The 14,151-nt window shown below is 35.0% G+C and overlaps 2 protein-coding genes across 2 annotated transcripts; one reads left to right on the top strand and one right to left on the bottom strand.

The window, feature by feature from the left end:
• The first annotated feature begins 354 nt into the window (after nt 1-354).
• LOC145167405 (uncharacterized) lies at nt 355-2,382 on the top strand. Its single transcript, XM_079086607.1, has one exon. It carries the CDS (start codon nt 373-375, stop codon nt 1,909-1,911), a length of 1,539 nt encoding a protein of 512 aa, XP_078942733.1. The 5' UTR covers nt 355-372; the 3' UTR covers nt 1,912-2,382.
• A 1,802-nt stretch (nt 2,383-4,184) lies between these two features.
• LOC145167402 (prolyl 4-hydroxylase 1) lies at nt 4,185-9,671 on the bottom strand. Its single transcript, XM_079086605.1, has 12 exons — nt 9,435-9,671; nt 7,546-7,593; nt 7,400-7,453; nt 6,999-7,051; nt 6,736-6,801; nt 6,472-6,546; nt 6,018-6,092; nt 5,750-5,820; nt 5,600-5,651; nt 5,027-5,116; nt 4,711-4,803; nt 4,185-4,613 (listed from the first exon to the last, which is right to left on the bottom strand). The coding sequence occupies exons 1-12, from the start codon at nt 9,496-9,498 to the stop codon at nt 4,506-4,508; spliced, it is 849 nt and encodes a 282-aa protein (XP_078942731.1). The 5' UTR covers nt 9,499-9,671; the 3' UTR covers nt 4,185-4,505.
• Between the last annotated feature and the right edge of the window lie 4,480 nt (nt 9,672-14,151).

Below are 14,151 nucleotides of genomic sequence, written 5' to 3'. Positions count from 1 at the left end.
AAAACTAGATCATAAGGATCGCTCGATTAAAAAAAAAAAAAAGAATTAGGGACCAACTATATAAATTATCACAAACCATATGGATTATTTATGTAAGTTATATATACTTAATAAAAAAAAAAATGTTAATTATAACTTCTATGCAAGTGAGTGTAATTGAAAACTTTCACTTATCTTGTATAAAACAATAATTAAAGGAACGGAAATTTAATAAACGGTAAAAAAAAATTTAGGACAATTATCTTTTATAACAGATGTTAATATTGAAATGACTTTTAAACACCATCACAAAACAATGCGAGGATGCTAGTAATCCTACGAGTGAATTCAAAACAGTATCTTATTGAACCCAAGTAGTTGAAGCCGATTGTCATGGTGGGGATTCCAAAAAGCGTTGCTTCTTTCATCCACTCCCATCTCCCCAAAAAATTCAAAGGTACCTTCATTTCTCCTTCTTCCCTTTGTTCTTCCAGAAATCCTACATCATTTTTAGAATTAGCTACCGAAATCTACCCCTTCAAAACGATTTTAGCATCGTTTCATTCGACTTCTTCTTCCTGTCATGAAACAGTTTTTAATCATCCTCCATCTATATTTGAGAAGATCACTAACTTTGATGATGCCATCCAACTGTTCGATGAAATGACACAGAGACAACCTGTGCCCCCAGTGATTCAATTCAATCAGTTGTTGCAAGGTGTTACCAAAATGAAACACTATTCTTGTTCCATTGACTTTTTTAAACAAATGAATGCCCTTAGTGTTCCTGTCGATGTGTACACTATTAGCATTGCTATCAAGTGTTGCTGCCAAATGTACCGTACCAATGAAGGATTTGCAGTCCTTGGCTATGGGTTTAAACGTGCTGTTTTACCTAATGTTTACACATTTAATACACTCTTAAATGGACTCATCCTAGAAGATAGAATCCCCAAGGCGGAAAAGTTATTCAAGAAGCTAATCAAAGAGGAACTATGTGAACCTAATACAATTATGTATAACACTATGATTAAAGGGCTTTCTAAATTTGGCAATAATGATACAGCCATTGCTTTGCTCAAACGAATGGATCAAAAGGGTTGTAAACCTGATGTGTTCACATATAGCACCATCATTGATAGTCTTTGCAAGGACAAAATGGTAGATGATGCTTTAAACCTCTTCAAAGAAATGGTCTTCCACAAAGGCATTCTACCTGATGTTGTCACTTACAACTCTTTGATTCATGGTCTTTGTAACTTATGTCGTCGGGATGAGGTCGATAAAATGCTCAAAGAAATGGAACAGCAAAGGATCTCCCCAGATGTTCGTACTTTTAGTATATTAGTGGATGCACTTTGCAAAGAAGGTAAGGTTGAAGATGCAAAAGTAGTCTTCGACTTAATGATCCAAAAAGGCAAGGCTCCCAATGTAGTGACATACAATTCACTTATTGATGGGTATTGTTTGCGTGGTGAAATGAGGAAAGCAAAGGAGGTTTTTGATTCCATGGGGTTTCGAGGTCTGGTTCCTAATATTGTGACTTATAATAGTTTATTGAATGGGTATTGCAAGAAATTGAAGATGGAAAAGGCCATGCATTTGCTTAATGAAATAACTAAAAAAGGTATGAAACCCGATGTGATCACTTACAACACCATGATACAGGGATTGTTTCGAGTTGGACGTTGTAAAGATGCACATGAACTATTTCATGAGATGCGAGCACACAACTTAATTCCAGATGAATTCACTTATGGAATAGTTTTGGAGGGCCTATGCAACAACAATCAAGTGGAAGAAGCACTCTCTTTGTTCCGTGTGATGGGTGACAACATGCTAAATTCAAATATTATTGTGTACAGTATACTCATTGATGGTGCAAGTAAAAGTGGGAAGTTTGATATTGCAAGGAACCTTTTCAATGAGTGAAGGGTTAGAGGTTTGCAACCGAATGTTTGGACATACAATGTGATGATCAGTGGTTATTGTCGGGAAGGTTTAGTGAGCGAAGCGAAAGAGTTGTTTTTTAAGATGGAAAAGAGAGGCTGCTCGCCAAATGATGTGACTTACCGCGTTCTTCTCCAAGGAATTTTAAAGTATGTTCATCATGATATGGTAGAGATGCTTTTATTGGAAATGGAAGGAAAAGGCTTCTCACTTGATGCTTCAACTGTATCACTGTTACTTGATCATATAAAAGCTAGATCACTAGATGCTTCTTTGCTTAAGTTGATTGGTAAGCTTGTGCCAAAGGAAGAAGTGGACACTCCTTGTTTTACAGTGTAAATGGTGTTTGGGTTTCTTAAAGGTATGGTTTTACCCATCCCTGGTTTGCAAGTTTGTTATGTTTTAGTTTTCTTTATTTCCCATTATCCAGAAGACAATAGTTGTGACTCGAAATTCAATGACACTTGTCCTTTCCTTTTTATTTGCAAAATTGGAAGTTAAAACTTTTTCGTTACGTACAAGATACCATGTTTTATATAGCAATGCATAACAAGTGACACATCAATTTCGTTAATCCTTTGAACTTTTGAGAAAATTTTAGTATGATCAACTTTTCTTTAAACTCAACGTATACTTGGTTTAATAAAAGGGTATTTGAATAGCTAATCCAGCATGCTATTGAAGCTTGTATATTTGTAATAAATGGTATGTTTTGTGGGTTGTAGCAACACCTGAAGCTTTTAGACTACATTGTCTGAGTTTTAGTGTTCCCTTGCAATAAGATATACCATGTTGACTAATATTAGATTGTTTTGGGGGAAATATTTATGAGCCAAAGTGTAGTTGAATTAAGTATCTATTATCAAAATTCTGCAATCAAACTAGATGAGCGGGTTTGTAAAACAATTCACAAAGATTGGGTAAACTAGTGAATCTCCAAAAAAAACTTTTAAAAGTGATCAGTTTTTGGACTCGTAAGGATGTTCGGGAGCAACCTTCTGAGAGCTTCTAAGCATTTTAGCTTGAAAAATAAAACTCGAATTTAAAATAAATAAATAAATAAATAAATTGTTCAGGTATAAGGATTAAAGCTTTTATTTTAAACAAAAAATTATTTATCCAAAAGCTATTTCAAATAGCTTTTAATATGTATTAGCTTTTAGAAGTTGTTAACTTTTAGTATTTTTGTATTTTGCACCTTTAAAAACTAACTACTTTTCTCGTAAACTTTTAGATAAAAAAAACTTTGGTTTCCTCTTTTCAACTTCTAACTAACAGCTAACAACTAATAGCCATCAAGCTACCAACTAGTGTAAGAAATTAGTTTTTGTTTAATAAAGTTAGTGGACACCTCATGTTCAATAAAAAATAGCTATGAATAATGTTGATTGTGGATGATGTTACTTGTTAGTTACATTTCATTTAGTTCTATTAAAAAACTATACTTTAAAAACCAACCACTTTTCTTCTACACTTGTAGACAAATAAAAGCTCTGCCTTTCCACAACTAACAACTACAATTGCAACTATCAGATACCAAGTTACCCATTAGTTTTGTCATACCAAGTTACCCATTAGTTTTGTCATACATGTAAGATAATTTGTTTTTGTTTATTAAATTTAGTAGAAACTAAATGTGTCAATGAAAAATAACTAAAATAATGTTGATGATTGTGAATGATGTTTGTAAAATTTATTTGGTTATATTAACAAAAATCACACTAAAACCCACCAAAGTTAATATATATATATATATATATATATATATATATATATATATATATATATATATATATATATATATATATATATATATATAAAGAGAGAGAGAGAGAGAGAGAGAGAGAGAGAGAGAGAGATTAAAGAGATTCAAATGAAAAATACTTGGACAGAATGAAATTATTAGTTTCATTAAAATGAAAAAATTGTTACGTTCTTGCAGAAATACAATTCCTTCCATTTTTTATTTTCATTACTTAGTTATGTTTTCGTTTGATCATAAAATGACATAAAAGAATTACAATATAATACGTTTTCATTTATGCAATTTTTAATAACCCAAAACTATTCCAAGGATTCCACAAGTTCAATCATATTACACCACTACTTTGAAAAATAACTAGAGAAAACATTTTTAGTTATAATTTGATTTGGGTTTTAACAAATTTTAATTATGTCTTTTTTTTTTTAATTGAATAATACAGAGTAGATTCAAAAGTATTATAAAACATTGATATGAATTTCCATTCCTACAATTACAAACCAACCAAGCATTAGCATGACTCATTCGATTAAAATATTCATACCATTCATTCGTCATCCAATTTCCCTTACTTTGACAACCTACGGGTCTATTATTTTATGGGAATTTTGTAATTATAAAAGTGATATATCATATATATATATATATATATATATATATATATATATATATATATATATATATATATATATATATATATATATATATAACTTCCCTTAATTGTCTAATTTTAACACTAAATTTAATACAAAGTTTTATAATTTAGAATTTTGATGCTATACTTGTAAGTACTTTTAACTTTTACTTTTTAAATTCAGGTAGTGTGTCTCTGTCTCATCCATTTTGTTGCTGACCATTTTTCTCCTGCGAGGACCTCACAACCACCATGAATGCTATCAGGGTCTGATTGCCCATCAAGTCCCTGCAAGAAATAGCAACACACAACATTGTACTTTGACAAATGACAAATCTACCACCAGCTACTAGACACAAAATTAAGGAGTGTTTGAGTAACATACCATGCTCCAGAAAAGGACAGCATCTCCTTTATTTGGTTTAACACAAAGTCCCTTCACCATTTTTCCACCACAACTGCATTCACCTGAGCCAGCCTGGCATTTTATACAAGTTAGAGAGATGCATGAAAAATAGAACATGTAGAAATAGCAATATACTTTCATTGATTTCTGTATTATGTCATCCTACTTTCATTTTTTATGTATGAAATTATATGCGAGCTGTATGATGATAAAATATCTAATATGATTACACTTTGTATCTATTTTATAAGATTAAATACATGTACAAAAAAAAAGGAAGGAATGTAAGTCTTACCATTGGAAATAAAGTTTCTCCTCCTTCAACATTATCAGTTAAATACATCAACATTGTCGCCACCCTTTGACCACCACGCTTTAAATTGAACTGCAAGGAAAAACAACTCTCTCCTTAGACATGGTTGGGCCCCACGAGCATAAAGACCAATTTTAATAAATTAACAATAACTCACATAATACTTTTGATTTACACCACTTCCCATTTATTTACAGAATTCTATTTTAGACTCTTCATATGAACAGTGAAAGTTGCTTTTGTAGACGTTTTTACTTTTTTTTAGTTACGTAATGCAAATTCATTATTATTTAGAACAAAATTTTAATTTGTGAAAAAGTTAAAAATAAAATAAATATCAATTATATTCAGCACCAGCATCGATTTGAAGGTATTAAGGAGATCTTTGTGATGTTGCAATTAATCTGTTAAAAGAGATGCATAATGTTTTATATTTTTCTAATAAATGAATTCATACATTAATATATATATATATATATATATATATATATATATATATATATTAAAAGGAAGGGGTGTAAATAAATGAAAATTTTGGTAAGTGCAAAAGTTTACCGTATCAGAGAAGTAGTCATGGTGGGGTCTGTAGAACTGATTTGGTTCATACCTGTGCTTCTGTAGATGTTAGCTTTATTACTGAAAATGTATTAGTAAAAGTATTCCTTTGAATTTAAAAAAAAAAATACGAATTAACAACACACCCACCTCAACACTTGAATCAGCTCTCCATTTTCAACTGGAACTTGAGAATATGTAGAAATTCGTTTCTCAATTGCCTACATTTGAATATAAACATACTACATTAAAATCCTCACTTGTACTACAATTCCTCTTAATTGCAACTTTTTGTCCCACCCAAAAACTTGCAATTTTTCGTTTGTGCAAAAGACGGAAATGCCCCCCTCATTCTCATTATTGGAAATAGCTCTACAAGCTCAAACACAAGGGAAAGTACCAAGTACTAAGAACTAACCTTTATCATTGGATACTTCCTTTCTTCATGGTTCAAAAACATGCCAGAGCTAGTCCGCACATTACTCTTGATTCCCTATTTTTTAAGTAATCATTACATACAAATTTTTTAAAAAGAGGCAAAATCTGAAAAGTATATTTCAAAGGTAATAACCAAATACTCTTATCTACAATACAATACATATATAAATAATTATCAGGGTTTTGTAAATATAATTATATATACAATTGAATTTTTCCTTTTATGTATTTCAATATATACATAATGAGGGTAGTTTGGTCTGTTGATAAAAAATGAAGGACGAAACTGAACCCTGTCATCATCTACTGAATAGAAATTTGAAGGATTCTGATGGAATTGAATTCCGTCCATTTGGCAACCATGGAATGGAATCTCGAATTCCAATTCCGTCGGAATCGACAAACCAAACACATCTTATTCTCAACATACATACCTTTCCAGTTTTTGCATCCACAACAGTTGAGACCTGAAGACGGGGCTTGGCTAATGCTCTAAGATAATCACATTCCTACAAAAGTCATGATATTCAAGAGTTCACTTACAGCATTATACATCCTTGAAATATCCAAACACTAGTAACTTTCTATTTGTGAATAAAAGCAAAACTAAGATTATAATTAAAGAAGCTTAACAGGTTAGATTTATAAGCATAGAAACTGACAATTAAAAAAATAGAATTTTGATGATGTTTGTGTACCTCTGAGCTTAAAAAGTTATGGAACACAATGATTCGTGGGGACCAGCTAATGATTTCAGGTTTGACCTGTAGAAATAAAGAAAACGAAAACAAATAACTAAAAAGTGAAAGAAATTATCTTGCATACATAACTATATAAACTGTGAAAAAATACAACCTAAGAAAATATAACCAAAAGCTTCAATGCTCATAAAAAACAAATATGTGTGTGTTTATGTTTATGTATTTATGTATGTGGATTTAGAAGGAGCTTGAGGACATACGTATCCAATGCGTAAAATTGCAGCTTCTTTGTCATTCCCCCAACTTGATACAGCTGAAACCATAAGAGGGTAAAAGATGAAGTTAAAAAAACAGAACATATGCACACAATGACACAACTTTTTTTTAAAAAAGATTGCAAGTAAATACATAAAAATAACAGCTTTATGATATGTTTCAATCACCTCAAAATTTGGTAGGGCTAGTGAACATTGGACAAAAAGTTATCTAGTTATAGGAAATTATTGAGTTTGTTAAAAACATGGATTGTTGTTACTTATGAGCAGTTGTTGTTGAGTAAATTTCTCAATTTATATGTTCAAATGCTTCTCTATTTTATGATACTAGCTATTGACTTTAATGAAAGTTTATTGTCATGAAGAATAGAATGTAAGATGCTAACCTGTAGGCAACTGATTACTCCCAAGTGTTCTTCTTAATGAAGGAAATGTAGTGCCTATAAACAATATATTTGTTACACATCCATGACAATGAACATAATCAACATATAAAAGCTTTTCAAGACTGGTATGGTTGAGAATATTTTACCATATGAATCTTCCAAGTTCCGAATAAATGCCAATTGAAGCAAAGATCCTGTGTTTTGTTGAAGAACAACAAAATTACAAAACATTTAGCAAAAGGCATCTAAAATGAGATTAAAGATATGGTGAATGTAAGACATATATGGTATATATCTTTTAGGAATGTGAGGTTATTGGTTAAAAGCATGAAGTAGGAAGTTATGCCTAAAATTAAAAGGTCAATTATCATCTACTATTGCCACACTACAAGGTAGGTTACTAGGGATCCAATCATCTTGATGTATTAATTACCATTATTTTAACAGCAATGTTGTATATCATGCTAATTATTAAAAACAATTGAGAGGACCCCAAGAATATTTTGTTCACAAATGAAGTTTGGATGTCACATGAATCATTTTTGCTTTAGGTTACTGAATTTCTGGTTTACATAATTTTGTTCTTTATTTTTCATTTTGAATTATTATTTAACTATGCTTTGGTTTTCAATGAAATGATGACAATGGTTTTTCAAATTTAATTGATGTTCAACAATTATCATTTATTATACCCTTTCTATTTGACAAAGTTTTTAGGATATATAGACATGTATACTCAAATATGCTATCAAATTTGAATCATTAACTAACTAGAAATGGATACAAATACATCTGCATTCTTTAACATCCTATGGATCTGAATGTAGACACTACAGTGAACATCCATCAACAATGAATATAGATTTGAATACCCAATTTGTTAATTGGATACAAATATCAAGTAGATATCCAATCCGTTTAGCATTCATTTACAACCCTATTTGTGGTCAATTCCACAGAATCCAGAGATGAAACAGTTTAGAACCCAACCCCTATGAGTAGCTAATCGCAGCTTAATGAAAGTTATTTGTTTGCAGTATCTTACCCCATAGTTGTAGCATTATGGCGATTTATAACCCCACTGCAAACTCAAAACTAACTATTTTCAACTTGATTTCAATGAGAAGCATTCAACCGAAACTTAGTAGTCATCCCCTTCCACAAATAACTCATAGTTCTATAGTTTGTGCATCTAGTTAAGTTTAATCAACAAGTTTTAGTCTTTTCATCATCTTTTAGCTAGGTCTTTGCGATTTGACTTAATTGAGTTCTCAACGTGGTTTTTATATAGAAATTGACCTCTATATAAAGGTAAACATAAAAAATACTTAAATCATTCCCTTAGGAAAAACTTTGTTTATTGTTGTCTAGCACAAGCATTGATTGGGGTTCACACATGACACAATAACGTATGGGTCTGGTCTATCACATGCACATCAACCGAGGAGCATTTTGGAAACTCACTGAGAGTGACATCAAGAAAGGTAATTAGGTATCAGGGTGTGAAATCTATATAAGTTTTGTCCCAAAATAAAATCCAAATACCTAATTGTTGAGTGGCAAATGAATTGGATAACTACATTGAATTATACAAAAGCTTTATAGTAGAAACATTATGGATTTGAAAGAACCACGTCAGATAGAAGATTGCTACGCTAGCCAAATCCAAGGAACTTAATTATAGATCATCAAATAAGACCCCGTCATTGTCCCCAATAAAAGAGCATTCACGAAAATCACCCAACAACAGGAGTATAAACATCTGGTTAACAAAATAGATCAATTTGTTTTTATTAACTAAGCCTGAAAATGAATAGTTAATCCATTCGTTGCTGTTACTTAACCCTTGGTAACAACAAACTAAAATCGAAACAAACCTTGAAAAATTTCACAATATACACAGAATTTAGAAGAAGCTTAAGCTACCTTTTTAAGCATAATAGCAATTATTTAGCAAAGCATCGGGTAATTGTAGAAATTTTTTTTGATCATCATAGACATTAAGCTGTTTTTAAGGAATTAATGAGAAAATTACCGGCAATCATTCCGATAGTGACAAGTGTAAGTAGACCAATAACGATTCTCATCGCAGAAGCCATGGCGGATCCGAAGGAGTTGCCAATCGGACAGGTTGTAGTTGTTGAAGTCCGGCGGCACTCTCGCCTCTCACAGTCTCACTTTTATTTGGTCGATTTCAATGGCCCGTGACCATTTCAAAACGCATGTAGCGTTTCCACACGAGTCGTTGTGTTCTCGGCTTCTCGCCCATGGTTTTTTATGCAATATTGTTAAATATAGAAAAATCTAATTTCGATACAATATATGCTTTGAAAAAAATATATTTCAATTTACATTTATATATTAAAAAAATTAGGTTATAGCTAGTGAGAACTACGGTTATAAAAATAATTAAATTTTTATAGTAAAACTTATAATTATTAATCAATTATTTTCGATAAATTATTAATTAAACATGATTTTGTAGGATTTTAAATATAGAAATACAATTAATTATCTACAATCATAATCGAAACTTATTCAATATGCATTTAAATTTCTCTTAAAAATTATGAATCAAATAAATAATTGTCTAACTTTGTAACATCCTAAAAATACTAGCCAAAATTTCATTTTCAAAATCATTTAACAACATAAATATCATCGCCATAGTATAAAATTATAAAACATCTGTCTCAAATCTCATAAAATCTGTCATCATATCACAATCTCATATAACATATCAGAGTAAACTCTCAGGCTAAGAAAATTGTGGTGTGTGTCATGCTATCATCCCGAGCCCTTTCCCTTGCTAGCTGAAGTACCCGAAACCAAAACTGAAACTGTAAGCACGAAGCTTAGTGAGCTCCCCCAAACTACCACATACCATACAAATCACGTATAACAAATAACATAACTCTGGGACTACTCCCAACTGCATCGGGACGAATCCCGGCATCAGCTTACCCGGCATCGGACTCCTGCCCGGCATCGGGCTCACCCCGGCATCCGACCGCATCGGGCATCGGGTTCACCCCGGCATCGGGCTCCCCCCGGCACATACACAACATATCATATATCATAAACACATAACATAATCACATGATCTGCATCGGGCTTACCTCGGAATACATAACACATAACACATATACATGCATGAATCACAAAGACATCAAGCATACTAAACTACTTCTCGGGACCACCCCGGCATCGGACCGAAGTCCGGAAGCACATAAACTGCATCGGGCTAATCCCGGCATCGGGCTCACACCGGCATACTCTACAACTTAAACGGGCCGGCATTGTGGCCGTAGAACCGTTCCTACTGGAAGGAAACTCACATCGTATGGCTGACTGCTGAAAAACTGGGTGAGGGATTCCTATCTGCTGCTCCGGCGACTCTCCGGCTATAATTCCATAACAACACTTAATCAAAAACTGATAATCCTTCTTAGGGTAAAATGACCATTTTACCCTTCTGGTCACAGTCAACGCCAAAGTCAAGTCAATTCTCAGTCAACCCAACTCGCCGAGTCACTCTACCGACTCGTCTAGTTCAAACGGTCATAACATCGGGACATCTTGATTCTACTCGTCGAGTCTCTCCTTGGACTCGTCGAGTTCTTTTGCTTGCGATTCTCACCCATGTCCAACTCGCTGAGTCATCTCCTTAACTCAGTGGTTTCACTCATAATCAAAGAAGGGTTTGGAGACATCGATCCGACTTGTCGAGTCCCAAGAACAACTCGACGAGTTCATTGCATGCACAGATTATACAGTTGATCCTAGGTGATTCCAGTGCCTCTAATTCATAGATTTGGACTCCTTAGGCTAGCATAACACGTAAAGTTGCTAACTTTACGTGCATGCATGATGCTAAGAAGCTAAATCACCCAAAACAAGCTAGAAATGAAAGTCTAGGGCATAGAATGGGATCTTGGCCGAATAAAGGTGGCAACTTTGAGCTTCTGGAGCTCAAGAGTGCCTAGATCTAAAGTCCTTACAGTCCCAAAAGCTCTCTATCCGAAATTAGCTTGGAAAGGACCCAAAAGTGGCAACAAACAAGCTTTCATGAAGATCTAAATGAAAATAAACCAAGGTTCAAGCTTTATACCTTCAAGGGCTCTGAAATGCAACAAAAACTCTGGATCTCCTGTCTCTTCTTGAATCACCAATAGCTCTCTTCCTTCTCCTAACTTCAAATCACATAAAAATGGCAAGAAAGGCGTTAGGACACTCAATGGTTGCTAGGGTTTCGAGAATGGACTGTGGAGGTGATGGAGGCTGGGGTGGAGGTCCATAATGATGCTTAAATAGGGTGCAAACCCTAAGGATTAGGGTTTCCTCCTGATGGACCTACTCGCCGAGTCCATTATTGACTCGTCGAGTAGTCTACTTAATCCCTGCGGTCCAACTCGCATCTACTCGACGAGTTAGGGCTACCAACTCGTCGAGTAGCTCTTATAAAATGAACACTTAGAGAAATACTTTCATACCAGGAATGGGGCGTTACAATTCTCCCCCACTTGTCTTAGACTTCGTCCTCGAAGTCTGCTGAATCTGGAAACAACTCCGGGTAGTGCTCCCTCATCTCCTCCTCGGGCTCCCATGTCCACTCTGAACCCTTCCGGTGTTGCCACTGCACCTTCACTAACTCTACTCTCTTGTTCCTCAACTCCTTCACCTTGCGATCTAAAATCGCTACAGGTCTCTCGATATAGTTCAGGCTATCGTCAACCTGAATGTCCTCCAGGGGCACCACTGCTGACTCATCCACTAAGCACTTCCACAATTGAGAAACGTGGAACGTGCTGTGGATCTGGCTGAGCTCTGCTGGAAGATCTAACCGATAGGCAACCCGACCTACCCGGGCCAAAACCCTAAAAGGGCCAATGAACCTGGGGCCCAGCTTGCCCCGCTTCCGAAATCTGATAACACCCTTCCAGGGTGACACTTTCAGAAGGACCATATCGCCTACCTGAAACTCCAAGTCCGAACGCCGCTTGTCGGCGTAACTCTTTTGCCGACTCTGAACAGTCTGGAGCCTGCTTTGGAATTGCTGAATTCTCTCCGTGGTCTTGAGTACTACCTCCGTACTCCCCATGACTCTCTGACCGACCTCACCCCAGCAGATTGGGGTCCTGCACTTCCTCCCGTAGAACATCTCGAAGGGAGGTCGGTCTATACTGGAGTGATAGCTGTTGTTATATGAGAATTACGCTAACGGAAGATACGTATCCCAACTGCCACCGAAGTCTAGCACACATGCCCGAAGCATGTCCTCGAGAGTCTGAATCGTCCTCTCACTCTGTCTGTCCGTCTGAGGGTGGAAAGCGGTGCTGAAATGGAGACGAGTACCCATCTCGTCGTGAAACCGCTTCCAAAACCTGGAAGTAAACCGGACATCTCGGTCTGACACCACCGAGACAGGCACTCCATGACGTGCCACTACCTCTCGCACATAAATCTCGGCCAACTTCTCGGCCGAGATGCTCTCCTGGATCGGTATGAAATGGGCGCTCTTGGTCAACCGATCCACGATGACCCATATCGAATCAACCCCACGTGTGGTCCTAGGAAGCTTAGTAATGAAGTCTGTGACATCCCGAAATTTAGGGTTGAATCTGTAAACGGTTAGATCACCGCGAACCTTTTGTATATTGACCGATTGAATTTTAATGCATATTTTAGCAGAATTATAACGTCATTCCAAATAAAATAAGATATAAAATGGTATCTTATCTTAAATTATGGAAAATGTAGAAAGAAACGTAAAGCACAAACTGTAACTCTGGTTAACGACTGAAAAACAGAAATTTTGTATCAAGTGCCTGTGAACAAAGAAAATATTCTAGGCTCGTAGTACATGTTTCCCTGATCGTGAATATATAAAGAACGTCCAAAACGAAGTTCGTATGCAAAAGATATGATCGTTTTACGAAACCAAACCGGTATAACACTGACTTTATCTGATTTCATAAATCGTATTGATCCGTTGAGGCATTTGCACACCTCAGATAGAAATTTTTAGAACGTTTCTGAACTCAGGTTTCAGTTTAGTATTTAATTTTACTATTCCGATATTTTTTATCTCGAACCAAAATCAGATTTGTGAAAACCGACGAATCGGAACCCGGTTGACGAGAAACTTCAAACGCCCGATCCCACTTAATGATCTCAAAATAGGATTAATATACAATAATAATGATAATAATAAGCCTTAATTATAGAAATAACTACATAAATCAATTTATTAAAATAAATTGGATATATTAATCCAGGGTCTAAATCGATAATTTCTATTAATTATTTTTGAATAAGGAACTCGATTTTGGGGTTGGTTAGAGTATCAAAGTGCAGGGACCATTTGTGCCAAAATCAGTAAGACAATGTCCTCTTCCTCCTCCCTCAGACGCAAGATGCACACTGATCATCTTTCCCCATTAGCAGCTGATGCAAAATGAATCTTAGAAAATGCATTGTCTCAATCCCGCAAATATGAGTTATTGACTAAATTGACAGGTCCCCTTCCATCTCTTTGGCTGAAATCTCGAATCTACAGTTATAAGGAGGGAATTTTTTGTTTGAAGTTCACCACAATCCCACCATTGACACCATTACTCCACCGAATCACCACCATCTGCCACTATTATCGACCAGCAACCCCATCTGTCCCTCTCCTGTTCTAATAACCAACCACCACCACCATTGCTATTGCCTTGCTTAAGACCACCGTGTTTCCTCTCTCTTTTGCT

This window comes from Lactuca virosa, chromosome 3, assembly GCF_052849685.1.
Source record: "Lactuca virosa cultivar CGN04683 chromosome 3, Lactuca_virosa_CGN04683_v6, whole genome shotgun sequence".
In the NCBI taxonomy this organism is placed as follows: domain Eukaryota; kingdom Viridiplantae; phylum Streptophyta; class Magnoliopsida; order Asterales; family Asteraceae; genus Lactuca; species Lactuca virosa.
This window is presented reverse-complemented; position numbering and strand designations above follow the sequence as displayed.